This window comes from Phacochoerus africanus, chromosome 16, assembly GCF_016906955.1.
Source record: "Phacochoerus africanus isolate WHEZ1 chromosome 16, ROS_Pafr_v1, whole genome shotgun sequence".
NCBI lineage: Eukaryota > Metazoa > Chordata > Mammalia > Artiodactyla > Suidae > Phacochoerus > Phacochoerus africanus.
In genome coordinates, this window is record NC_062559.1 from 48,440,511 (window position 1) to 48,454,689 (window position 14,179).

The following is a 14,179-nucleotide window of genomic DNA, read 5'->3' on the forward strand; positions in this document are numbered from 1 at the left end:
CCTTGTTTTCTTCTTTATAAACATTTATAGGGATAAAAACATGTAACAGCATGACAGTAATGTGTGTGAAAGAAAGGGGTCTGTACGTATGTGTGTGTGAATAGTAAATAAACCAGCCTGAGTACTATTTACCATCAATTGCAAAGATAATGGATTAGAAATTGAATTAACTCACATACTCAACCTAGTTATGTCTGCTGACTTGGTTGTAGTGGTCAATGTTCAAATGAAAGGTTAAGGGAGATATGTTAAAATCTTTTTGCTGTTGTCTTTATTCTTCTTAGGTTAACTCGGTCACCGAAGCTTGTCATGAGTATGGTGTTTATACTGACTTTTCTTCTTCTGGGTAAGTCTTTCTAAGTCATGATCCTTAAAACTGCTTTACAGAATGTATTGAGATTGCAGTGAGATGATTTGCATTTGTAAGTAAATGCCCTAGAAGTGACTGCATGTTCTTTTGTGAAAAAAAAAAAAAAAAACAACTTTTTTATTATAGTTGGTTTACAATGCTCTGTCAGTTTCTGCTGCACAGCAAAGTGACCGAGTTACACATGTACACGTCTTCTCTCTCTCACATTATCCTCCATCATGTACCATCACAAGTGATTGATTGGATATAGTTCCCTGTGCTAAACAGCAGGATCACGACTGAATAGTCTTAAACCTTCCCCCCCTTTTTTTTTGCTTTGTAGGGCCGTACCCGTGGCATATGGAGGTTCCCAGGCTAGGGATCAGAGCTGTAGCTGCCGGCCTGCACCACAGCCACAGCAGCGTGGGATCCTAGCCTCATCTGTGACCTACACCACAGCTCACCGCAATGCTGGATCCTTAACCCACTGAGCCAGGCCAGGGATCGAACCTACATCTTCATGGATACTAGTCAGGCTCATTAACTGCTGAGCTATGAGGGGAACTCCAGAACCATTCCTTTTTTTTTTTTTTTTTTTGTCTTTTATTACTGATTATAAAAGAAGTATGAGCTTCTTTATTGAAAATTTAGCAAGGGCTCTATTTCTCCTAGAATCATGGTTTAAAATTAAAGAAAGTGCTTGGGAGTTAAGAATCCTTTGTATTTTTACTGCAAACACAGGCAATTGACCTTTTTCTAAAACTGGGTGACTCCATAGATTTTGATAACCAAAAACCCTGGCTCATCACAGAGTTCTTTTTTTTTTTTTTTTTCTTTTTAGGGCCATACCCATAGCATATGGAAGTTCTCAGGCCAGGGGTTGAATCAGAGCTACAGCTGCTGGCTTACACCACAGCCACAGCAACATAGGATCTGAGCCTCATCTGTGACCTACACCACAGCTCACGGCAACTCCAGATTCTTAACCCACTGAGCAAGGGCGGGGATTGAACCCAAAACCTTATTGTTCCTAGTCGGATTCATTTCTGCTGTGCCACAACAGGAACTCCTCATCACAGGATTCTCGAAGAAATGACAGAACATGCAGTTTGCAGTTTTCTGACTGTCAGTATTACACATCGCAAACCCTAGTACACTATAAAACTGCACTTTGGTCTGTAGACAACTTGAAGTGTAGAATGCCCATGAGAGTTCCAACCCAGATATTGTCACAAAATGCTGTTTTATAGAATGTCAGCAGGTGCTCTTGTTATTGCATGTGGCTACCTGGACCAATGGCTGTCCTGAGCTTGCTCCAGCCTGACATCTGCTCACCCTTCCTTTAGCTGCATCAGGTGCCCTAGGTACCTATGCCATCTCCATGAACCTCTACACTAGACCTTGAATATTCCAGTTTCTACTGAGAACTGCACACTCTTTGGCTCTGCTGCTTCCTAACTTCTTGTCTTCATCTCTGCTGATTTCAGACTGTTACCCCTCGCAGGCCACCCCCTCCTTGCTGCTGCCCTTGACTTCCAAACCCTCTGTGATGAAATTTCTTACAGCTCTACCCTAACCCCAGACACAGTGATCCAAGCCTGCTCTTAGTCTCCACCTCACCGCCTGGGTCAGGAACATGTCACATGAACAGTAGAGTGATTTGTGCTCAGAATGTTCCTTGTTTTGGAAATTAATACCCTATAGTCCTTTGGCATCTTTTTAAGATTGCAATATATGCATCTTCACATGCATACAAACTGCTTCCTGGGATGTCCCTGCTGTAAGCTTGCCCACTTGCCCACAAATGTGCCAGATCCATTTTAGTCACCACTTCCATAGAATGAAACTGGACTAGGGGCGTTCCCATTGTGACTCAGCTGCTTAAGAACCCGACACAGTGTCTGTGAGAATGTGGGTTCGATCCCCAGCCTTGCTCAATGGGTTAAGGATCTGGTGTTGCCTGCAAACTGTGGTATAGGTCACAGATGTGGCTCAGATCTGGTGTTGCTGTGCCTGTGGCGTTGGCTGGCAGCTGCAGCTCCAGTTGGACCCCACACTGGAAACTTCCATGTGCCACACTTTTAGGTGTGGCCCTAAAAGGAAATAAAGAAAGAACATAATAATAATAAATTGGACAGTGATCCTTTTTTCATTCATCAGGGTGAAATCCACATAATACAAAACTAACCAATTTTTTTTTGGCTGCACCCGTGCCATGTGGAAGTTCTTGGGCCAGGGATCAAACCTATGCCACAGCAGCAAGCTGAGCTGCTGCAGTGACAACATGGGATCCTTAACCCACTGTGCCACAAGGGAACTCCTAAAATTAACTCTTTGGAACTGAACAATTCAGAGGCATTTCATGCATTCACAATGTTGTGCAACTACCACTTCTAATTCCTGAGCATTTTCATCATCCCCAAAAGGACCCCCATACCCATTAAGCAGTCACTTTTCATTTCCCCCTCCCCTATCCCCTATCAACCACCAGTCTTTCTCTCTATGGCTGTACAAGTTCTGAATATGTCGTATAAACTGAGTAGTACCATGTGCCCATTTTTGTCTGGCTTCTTTTACTCAGCATGTTTTTGAGGCTTATTCATGTTGTAGATGTGTCAGTGTTCCATTCCTTTTATGTGGCTGAATAATATTCCATCGTGCAGTTAGACCACAATTGGTTTATCCACTCAACAATAAATGGGTATTGACTGTTGTGAACAGTGCTGCCGTGAACGTGTGTGCCTGTACTTGTTGGAATACCTGTTTTTTTTGTTTTTTGGTTTTTTTTTGTCTTTTGTCTTTTGTTGTGGTTGTTGTTGTTGTTGTTGCTATTTCTTGGGCCGCTCCCGTGGCATATGGAGGTTCCCAGGCCAGGGGTTGAATCGGAGCTGTAGCCACCGGCCTACACCAGAGCCACAGCAACGCGGGATCCGAGCCGCGTCTGCAACCTACACCACAGCTCACGGCAACGCCGGATCCTTAACCCACTGAGCAAGGGCAGGGACCGAACCCGCAACCTCATGGTTCCTAGTTGGATTCGTTAACCACTGCGCCACGACGGGAACTCCGGAATACCTGTTTTTGATACTAGTAAATTGCGAAGGAGGAATTGCCAAACTGTTTTCTGGAGAAGCTACACCATTTTGCTTTCCCACCAGCAGCGTATGATGCTCCCAGTTTCCCCACAGCCTCACCAACACTTGCTGGTCTCCATTTTTTTAGGATTGTAGCCATTCTGGTGGATGTGAAATGCTGTCTCGTTGTGGTTTTAATTTGTGTTTCCCTAACGACTGATAATGTTGAACAACTTTTTATGTGCTTGTTAGCCATTTTCACATCTTCTTTGGAGAAAAGTCTTCTAGTCCTTTCCTCATTCTTTGATTCGGTGTTTGTCTTTTTCTTGTTGACTTATAAGAGTTCTTTATATATTCTAGATACTAGACCCTTCTCAGATACATAATGTGCAAATATTTTCTTTCATTCAGTAGGCTGTCCTTTCACTTGTTATATAATGTCCTTTGGTGCATGAAAGGTTTTAATTTCAATGGCGTCATATCTAAGAATCCATTACTAAATTCTAAGTCATGATGACCCAGAATTCATAGATATCATTTATTTCTATATCTTTGCAAGTGTTTCATGCTTTTCACTTTTTTTTTGCCTTTTTTTTTTAAGGGCCACACCCACTGGCATATGTAGATTCCCAGGCTAGGGGTGGAATCGGAGCTACATCTGCTGGCCTACACCACAGCTCACGGTAATGCTGGATCCTTAACCCACTGAGCAAGGCAAGGGATTGAACCCACAACCTCATGGTTCCTAGTTGGATTCATTAACCACTGAGCCATGACAGGAACTCCTCATGCTTTTCACCCTTATATTTAGCTCATTGGTCCATTTTGAGTTACGTTTAGTATATAGTATGAGGTAGGGATCCAACTTCGTTACTGAGCAAATGGATCCAATTGTCTCAGCATCATTTGTTGAAAAGACTATTTCTCCCCTTTGAGTGGTTTTGTCACTCTTGTCAAAAAATTCAGCCAGGAGTTCCCATCGTGGTGCAGTGGTTAACGAATCTGACTAGGAACCATGAGGTTGCGGGTTCGGTCCCTGCCCTTGCTCAGTGGGTTAACGATCTGGCGTTGCCGTGAGCTGTGGTGTAGGTTGCAGACGAGGCTCGGATCCTGCGTTGCTGTGACTCTGGCATAGGCCGGTGGCTACAGCTCCGATTCAACCCCTAGCCTGGGAACCTCCATATGCCGTGGAAGCGGCCCAAAGAAATAGCAAAAAGACAAAAAAAAAAAAATTCAGCCAGCCATACATGTGTGGGATTATTTCTGGATTGGCAATTCTATCCCATTGGTCTACATGTCTGTCTATGTGCCTGGACTACACTGTTGGAATTTGATAGGGGTTTCTGGGAATCTATAGTTTCAGATAGTATTGTCATCTCTTTTCTTTCTTTTTCAGCTGCACCCATGGCATGTGAAGTTCCCGGGCCAGGGATTGAAACTGAGCCGCAGCTGCACCTTATACAGCAGCTGTGGCAATGCTGGATCCTATACCTCACTGCACCAGGCCAAACCCGTGCCTCTGCAGCAACTCAAGCTGCTGCCTTCAGATTCTTAACCCACTGCACCACAGTGGGAACTACCAGTATTGCTATCTTAAAAATAATAAGTGTCCCAATCTATGAACATGTCTTATCTTTTCATTTATTTAGATCTTTTAAAAGTGTCTTTCATCATTGTTTATAATTTTCAGTTTGGGTTGTAAATTGAGTCTCTTGTAGGCCCCATATAGTTGGATCATTTTTTAAAAATCCATTCTGCCAATCTCAGATTTTGATAGGAGTTTAAACCATTTACATGTAAAATAATTACTAATAAGAAAAGATTTCTGCCATTTTCCTATTTTTTCTCCATGTTTTATTCTTGGTTTGTGCCTTGCTTCATTCATTATTACCCTTTGTGTTTACTTGGTTGTTTTGTTTTGTTTTGTTTTTTGTTTTTTGTTGTGTAGTGCACTGTTTTGATGCTCTTCTCATTTCATTTTGTGTATATTTTTTAGAAACTTTCTTGGTGGCTACCATGAAGATTAAAATGAACATTCTGAATTCATAAAATATAGCTTGAATTGATACCAACATAACTTCAACAGTATATAAGTACTCTGGTCCTATAAAGCTCTGTCCCTTCCTCCTTTCTGCTGTTGTCAAAAGTTAGACTTTTATGGGGTGTTCATGCCATGGCTCAGTGGAAATGAATCTGACTAGTATCCAAGAGGATGCAGGTTCAATCCCTGACCTCACTCAGTGGGCTAAGGATCCGATGTTGCCATGATATGTGGTGTAGGTCACAAAGGCCGCTTAGATCTGGCATTTCTGTGGCTGTGGTGTAGGCCAGAGGCTACAGCTCCAATTCAACCACCAGCCTGGGAACCTCCATACACCAAGGGGTGTGGTGACAAAAAAGTACACTTTTATGTATGTGTATCCATTAACATATATTTATAATTATTTTTATGCATTTATCTTTTAAATCACATAGAATATAAAAAGAAGAGTTACAAAGCAAAAATACAGTAATATTTGCTTTTATATTTGCTTATTGTAACTAAGAGTTACCTTTGCTGGAGATACTGATCTTCTTCAGATGACATTGGCTCCCTAGGGTCTTTTTACCCCAGCCTAAAAGATTCCCTTTAGCATTTACTATGGGTCAGGTGTCCTGGCAATAACTTCTTCAGGTTTTTTTTTTCTGGGAGGGTCTTAATTTCTCTCTTCATTTTGAAGGATAGTTTTGCTGGGTATAGAATTCTTGGTTGGAGTTTTTTTTCTTTCAGCATGTTAAAAATGTCATCCCATCCCTTCTGGTTTCCATGGTTTCTGATGAGAAATATGATAATATGACAAGTAGTATTTCTCTTTCTGCTTTTAAGACTCTTTGGCTTTTTAAATGATTTTTATTTTTTCCATTATAGTTGATTTAGAGTGTTCTGTCAATTTTTACTGTACAGCAAAGTGACCCAGTCATACATACATACATACATACATACATACATATATATATATATATACACACACATATTCTTTTCCTCACATTATCCTCCATCATGTTCCATCACGAGTGACTAGATATAGCTCCCTGTGCTAAAGAGAAGAATCTCATTTTTTTGTCCTCTCCAAATGCAATAGTTTGCATCTATTAATTCCAGACTCCCAGTCCATTCCACTCCCTCCCCCTCCCCATTGGCAACCAAAAGTCAGTTCTTCCAGTCCATGAGTTTCTTTTCTGTGGAAAGATTCTTTCTTTGGCTTTTGACTGGCTGATTATAATGTGTCTTGGTATAAGTCTCTTGAATTTTCCATGGAGTTTGTTGAGCTTTTTGGATGTGTAGATTTAGGCTTTCCATTAAATCACAAAGTTTTTAGCCATGATTTCCTCAAGTATTCTTTATGCTTCTTTTTAGGGCCACACTTGCAGCATATGAAAGTTCCCATGCTAGGAGTTCCCGTCGTGGCGCAGTGGTTAACGAATCCGACTAGGAACCATGATGTTGTGGGTTTGGTCCCGGCCCTTGCTCAGTGGGTTAAGGATCCGGCGTTGCCATGAGCTGTGGTGTAGGTTGCAGACGCGGCTCAGATCCCGAGTTGCTGTGGCTCTGGTGTAGGCCAGTGGCTACAGCTCCGATTCGACCCCTAGCCTGGGAATCTCCATATGCTACGGGAGCGGCCCAAGAAATAGCAAAAAGACAAAAAAAAAAAAAAAGAAAGAAAGTTCCCATGCTAGGGGTAGAATCAGAACCACAGCTGCTGGTCTATGCCCAACCTATGCCACAGCTTGCAGCCACACCAGGTTCTTAACCCCTGAGTGGAGCCAGGGATTGAACCTGCATCTTCAGGGTACTACTCAGATTCTCTCTCTCTCTCTCTTTTTTTTTTCTTTTTTTTAAGGGCTGCACCCATGGCATATGGAAGTTTCCAGGTTAGGGCTCGGATCAGAGCTACAGCTGCCAGCCTGCACAACAGCCATGGCAACTTGGGATCTGAGCTATGTCTGACAACTACACCACAGCTCATGGCAATTCTGGATCCTTAACCCACCAAGTGAGGCCAGGGATCAAACCCTCATCCTCATGGATACTAGTTGGATTCGTTTTCATTGCACCACAATGGGAATGTCCACTAGTCAGGTTCTTAACCCACTGAGCCATAATGGGAATGCCTCAAGTATTCTTTCTGTCTTTTGCTTTGTCTTCTTCTGGAACCAGTATACATTGAACATTTGATGGTATTCTGCAGGTCTCTGACAGGTAGGTTGCACTCTCTTTTCCATTCTAGGACCTATTCCCACAAAAGACTTCCTCCTCTGCCTTCTCTCACCCATGATTTTGGGTCTGCTGCCACTTTCTCCATTCACAGTCCCTTGTCCAGGTGGTCATGGCCAGTTTATGTTCTTAAATCTTTCAATAGACATTGCACATCCTGGAAAATTGTTCTAGTTCAAGGGAGTGGGTAGAAACAAAGGTAACCCACTGCACCAGCTACTCAGGGGAACACTGAGCAGGTCAAAGCTCAGAGTCACAGTAGTTTAAGAACAAGGCCTTCGACCCCTGTCACAAGCAAGCTGTACCAGAAATGTTGGCTGCCATCCAACAACCACTGCCACCATCCTGGGGAGTGGGAGATGGTAAGTGAGCAAAAAATGCTACACTACTCTCTTGCGAAAAATAATCTGCCCTTTTATTCAGTCCTCTGCTTACTATAAGTTTGGGATTCCTCTTCAGAATTCCAGTAAAGTTGATCCTGTTAGTCTTTGCCAACTTATGATTGTTTCAATGGAGGACCAATTTTTTGAACACCTCATGCTGTTATTGAAAAATATTGTCACATGGAGTTCAGCGGAAATGAATCTGATTAGCATCCATAAGGATGCAGGTTTGATCCCTGGCCTTGCTCAGTGGGTTAAGAATCCAGTGTTGGCATGAGCTGCGGTGTAGGTCTCAGACATGGCTGGAAACTGGCATTGCTATGGCTGTGGTATAGGCCAGCAGTTACAGCTCTGATTCAACCCCTAGACTGGGAACCTCCATACACTGTGAGTGTGGCCCTAAAAAGACAAAAATAAAAAGAAAAGAAAAAAAGAAAAACACTGTCACCCAGGAATCTGCTATAGCTTCCATGTTTAGAGAGATTTTTATTTTTTATTTATTTATTTATTTATTTATTTATTTATTTATTTATTTTTGTCTTTTTGCCATTTCTTGGGCCGCTCCTGCGGCATATGGAGGTTCCCGGGCTAGGGGTCGAATCGGAGCTGTAGCTGCCAGCCTACGCCAGAGCCACAGCAACGCGGGATCCGAGCCACATCTGCGACCTACACCACAGCTCACGGCAACGCCGGAACCTTGACCCACTGAGCAGGGCAGGGATCAAACCCACAACCTCATGGTTCCTAGTCGGATTCGTTAACCACTGCGCCACGACGGGAACTCCTAGAGAGATTTTTATTAATAGTTGTTGTCAAGAAAAAGTCAATCAATGTTCAAGTTAAAAGAGAAAAGAGGAATTCTTCTCAAAGCAAATGGAGGATTATATCCCAAGAGACAGATTCTCAGAAGCTCTGAGAACTGTTTCACCTGTTAGGAATCAAAAGCACAGTCAAATACAATTTTTTTTTTTTTGGTCTTTTTTCTATTTCTTTGGGCCGCTCCCACGGCATATGGAGGTTCCCAGGCTAGGGGTCAAATCGGAGCTGTAGCTGCTGGCCTACACCAGAGCCACAGCAACGCGGGATCCGAGCCGCGTCTGTGACCTACACCACAGCTCACGGCAACGCCGGATCCTTAACCCACTGAGCAAGGGCAGGGACCGAACCCGCAACCTCATGGTTCCTAGTCGGATTCGTTAACCACTGCGCCATGACGGGAACTCCTCAAATACATTTTTGAGACAAAGTCTTATATGTCAAAATGACACACCGATGTTTCTAGAAAGTTCAGCCCACCTTTGAGGAGTTCTGGTAAGTGTGTAATGCAGATGCATACTGGACATTAGAGGGGGAGGGAGGAGGCCCAAATGGACAGAGAATTTTAATATTTTCTCGTCCTGCCTTAAAATATAAATTTTGTTTCATCAGTGTAAAATATCTTATGAATGTTTCCAGGTAAGTTCTTTAACCAAAGTTGATCTCTTCTTTAACAGGATTTAGAAATCACGTGAGGCTTAAAGAAAAAGAGTTTCCTCAGAAATCCAGACAATTTTTTGCAGTAATTGCAGAATATGGTTCAAGGCTTTATAATTATCAGGTGATGTTTTGTTTAAACATTTTGTATGTCACTCATTTAACATTTGAATATGCTGTGAGTCCAATGTACAATACTTTATTTTGGTTTTGTTGGGGCCAGAGTTCTATGAATTAAGTTTATGACTGAGAGACCCTAAAAATTCTCCATAGCTTCCTACCCCTGCAGGCTCCTGCCATAGACTGGATGCTTGTGGATTCATCCTCCTTTTCTCCTTCCCTGTGTCTCCCTTTTGCATCCAAGAATGTCTTTCCTATGCTTGTCCCACCATTGTATTTTGAAAGCATATAACGTGATCGATTTCATAGCTTCAGAGCTGGAGGAAAGTTTGCTTCGGGATGAATTAAACCTAGGGTCGCATCCATATCTGACTAGGACACTGTCCAGATGAGCCTTTGGACTTAGACTTTTCAGTACGATTTGGGGAGCTGTTGGTATAAAATGGATGTAGTTTGCATGCAAAAGAGCATTAACTTGGGGAGGGTGGGGTCAGAACGTCATAGACTGAATGTTGGTGTCCCCCTCAAATTCCTATGTTGAAACCTGACCCCCAGGTATTAGGAGGTGAGGCCTTTGGGAGGTGATTAGGCCATGGAGAGCCCTCATGATTATGATTAGGGCCTTTAAAAAAGACACCCCAGAGAGCTCCCTTGCCCCCTCTATGCCATGTGAGGACACAGTGAGAAGATGCTGTCTGTGAACCAGGAAGCAATTCTCACCAAACACCAAATATGCCGGTGGTTTCTTGAGTGAGAAATAAACTTATTTATAAGCCAGCCGGTTTCTGGTGTTCTACAGCAACCTGAGCAAACAAAGCCAGTGCCCCATGGGGAGCTTCAGCACATGAAAAAGTGGCAAATAGAACTTCAGTTAGCCACTGCGTAATGCTCTGGCCAAGAACAGCCTCCTTTTTGTCTTGAAGCCAGTTAGGCCTACGTGGACTTTGCATGAGCTCAGACCTGATGTCTTCTCTCTGGTGTCCGCCCCCCACACCTCCCACCACTCCAGATGGAGACGTGTCCATCCCAGGTTTGGGCCTCTGAAGACAAGAGAGGAGAACTTTGGTCAAGTCAACTACTGCTCCATGGGAAGAAGGGACAGACCAATGAAGTCTATCCCATCAAGTGACCTTGGACCTGAGTTTGTGCCCTTTGCACCCAGGGCCTCTGAAATCCTGTTTCCCAGCTCATCCAACAACTATGGAACTTCAGTGTCCTTGTCATGAGGAGCCCCTAAAGGGGGTGATGGAGCTGGTATAGCAGCATTCCAGCCTAGTGAGGACCATTCCCCAGGGAGTTCACACGTGAACTGCCCACAGTCTCAAGGATGCTGCTCACTCTGCCCACACTGAGAATGTATGAGCACCAATCCCAGATGAAAGGACTCCCCTGGTGGGGTTGTAAAGGCCCGAAGTAATTCCTATACCACGAGATCCCCACGTCAAAGCCCAGGCCCCAGACCCATAGGAGCTGGGGCCAGAGAGTTAGAGCATCACTGGAGAAACATAAGAATTCAGAGTGGACAATCGTGGCTTCCAGTTATTGCCTACTTGTGATCAACCCTATTTTGACGCCTAATTCTATGGGCCAAACTCACTACATTGTGGTGCCCAGATGTTTGGCCAACCATTCGTCTAGATATTGCTGTGAGGTTATTTTAAAAATAATTTTAACTTTTAAATCAGTAGTCCTTGAGTAAAGCAGATTATCCTCCACAAGGTGAGTGGCCTCATCCAATTAGATGGAGGTCTTAAGGGAAAAAGACCGAGGTCCCCTGGAGAGGAAGGCATTCTGCCTCCAGACACCTTCAGGCTTGAACTGCACCATCGGCTCTTCTCCACGTCTTGAGCCTGCTGGCCTCTGCTCCACCCGTGCTCGGTTCACAGCCTGCACCATCATGTCAGCCAAGTCCTTATCGTCAATCTCTCTCTGTATGTGTGCACATCTCGCGGGTTCGGTTTCTCTGGAGAACTCTGGCTCATACACTCCCCCTGCCTACAGTCTTTTGCCCCAGATCTTTGCAGGCTGGCTCCTCTCTAACGTTCCAGCCCAGCTCACGTGTCGCCTCGGAGATATTCTGTGACCGACATGCTCCCTAGGACAGCACCCACCCATCTCAGTGTCGTCTCTTCACTACTGCGGACATTTCATTGACTTGTTGGAACAAGCAGGGAGCTTGTCTCAAGCTTAACATTGTCCCAGAGACATAGAAGCTCCATAGACATTGGCATGAATGACAGTGAATGGGTGAGAGTGTTGTCCTGCCCGTTTGCAAAGGCATCCTTCCTGTCCACCTCTCAGCTGTAGATGGACCAACACACGCGACAGTCCCTCCCCCTTAAAAAAAGTGAGGTCATTGTTTTCTCTACTGCACTGGGCTCCGTCCCAACACCACTGCCACACAAAGCAGGAATGATAAGTCCCTCTTGCGCTGCACAATTTTTGGCAGAGTCAAGCGAGAGAAAGACAGAGTCTTTGAAACCAAAGAGCAGAGTTGTCTGCTGAGAATGATGGAGCATCGTTTCCTGGATAACGCACTGATGGTCAGTGCAGCCGGTTGAAGGTGACCCCCAAGAAGCTACCTCATGGCCTGACCCCCATCACCCGCGTCTGGGGCCTTTATTGGGAAGGAGTCTCTGCAAGTATAATTCGAGATCCTGAGATGAAATTGTCCCGGATTTCCCAGATGGGCCCTAAACCTGCTGATACGTGTCCTCATAAGAGACATAGAGAGGAGGAAACACCCAGGGGAGACAGACCAATGGAGACGAGGCTGAAAGGGGAGCGATGCAGCCACAAGTGAGGAAGGCCTGGAGCCACCAAAGACGGAAGAAGCAAGAAAGCATCTCTTGGGGCCACAGAGAAAAGTGCGGCCCTGCTGACACTGACATCTGGGACATCTGGCCTCCGGGCCTATGAGAGAATTCATTTCTGTCATTCTAAGCTGCCAGGTTGGCAGCCATTCGTGGGAGAGCCTGGAGCTCACGTGGTCCATGGACCTTCTGGCACAGAGGGGCTGTGGGAGGAAGCCAGGGTCAGGGGTGCTGCAGCCTGGGTAGCAGACCCACTGTTGGCAGCCATCCCCACGGTCCGCTCAGACACCCTGTCAGCATTCAGCTAATGCCTGCAATTCTCCTGACGTTATTGCTAATGGAATCCAGCGATCAGGATCCTTATGTAGAAAGGGGATGCCCCTCACTGTTCACAGGGACGAGCCTAGGGTCCCCTGGCTCTGTTGTCCAATCGTGCCCAGCCTCCCTTCTACCCCCTTCCCACCCCCTCCCCGGCACCCATTGCCTCTGGAACCGCGGGCCCAAGGCACACACTCATCCTTCTCCTTCTGCCTCCTTGGTGGTGCCCTGAGAGGCATTCAGCACTTTCCCGATCCTGAAAGCAGGGGTCGTTACTCTCATCTCAAAGCTCCCCACAACATCGCTCATCACTAAGCAGATCTGGATGCGACTGCACCTCCTCCAAACATAGCTATTTACAGGAAGAGGTAGGAGGTGTCCCAGAGGCTGTGGGTGTCCCAAGGGTGGTAGTGTGAGTCCCTTCCCTTTCACCAATAGGCAAATTAACTCCATCTGACTAGGCAGCACTCAGAATGGTGTGGTTTGTTTTGTTTTCAGGCCAGGCTTCGAATGCCCAAAGAGCAACTGGAACTTTTAAAGTGAGTGAGATTGTCATATGTGGGCAACTTTCTGATATGAGTCCAAACACCGAAACACTTTTGTAAAATTATAAAAGTAAAATCATTTCTATATCTATCGATCATTTCTTAAGGAAATGTATGCTGGAAGGTGCTTTCAATATTATTTATGATTTAAAAAAATGAAAAACAACCCAGGTGAGAGGGTTAAATACATTAGAGTATATCCATGGACGGGAGAATTATGAAGCCATTAAAATAATTCTAAAATATATTAAATGATCTGAGAAGTGCAGTGGGATGCAAAAGGATTTTGTTACAATATTTTTGCATGGAAAAAAAACTGTTACAGGAGTTCCCATTGTGGCTCAGTGGGTTAAGAACCCAACTAGTATCCGTGAGGTTGCAGGTTTGATCCCTGGCCTTGCTCAGTGGGTTAAGGCTCTGGTGTTGTCCACAGCAGTGGTGTAGGTCTCAGGTGCAGCTTGGGTTCAGCATCGCCTGCACCTGCAGCTCTAATTAGATCCCTGGCCTGGGAACTTCCATATGCCGTAGGTAGGGCCCTAAAAAAAAGAAAAGATTAAAAAAAACCAACAACACTGTTACAAAAGCACCAAAATTTAAGTTTTTATTTCTTCAAAATTTTGTATTTTCCAAATTGCGAACATATGTTTTACAAATTGGAAAAAAAAATACTAGATAAATAATGCTTACATTTTTTTCAACGTAAAGAAATACCTACTGGCTTGACGCGTTCTTTTCCTCTCTACCAGTAGCTTACAAACTGTGTGAGTAGCAGAGCCCATTGTTGGAAAGTAAAAATCTTTTCTTTCTTTTTTTTTTTTTTGGTCTTTTCTAGGGCCACACTTGCAGCAT

General features: G+C 44.3%; 1 protein-coding gene across 1 annotated transcript in view; it reads left to right on the plus strand.

Annotated features, from left to right (window-relative positions):
* SUN3 (Sad1 and UNC84 domain containing 3) overlaps window positions 1-14,179 on the plus strand; it is a 36,567-nt gene that overhangs the window by 7,562 nt on the left and 14,826 nt on the right. Inside the window, exons 2-4 of the mRNA XM_047763600.1 lie at window positions 285-346; window positions 9,555-9,658; window positions 13,284-13,324. Of these exons, the coding sequence (XP_047619556.1) occupies window positions 285-346; window positions 9,555-9,658; window positions 13,284-13,324 (207 nt within the window). The remainder of the gene's footprint in view (window positions 1-284; window positions 347-9,554; window positions 9,659-13,283; window positions 13,325-14,179) is intronic.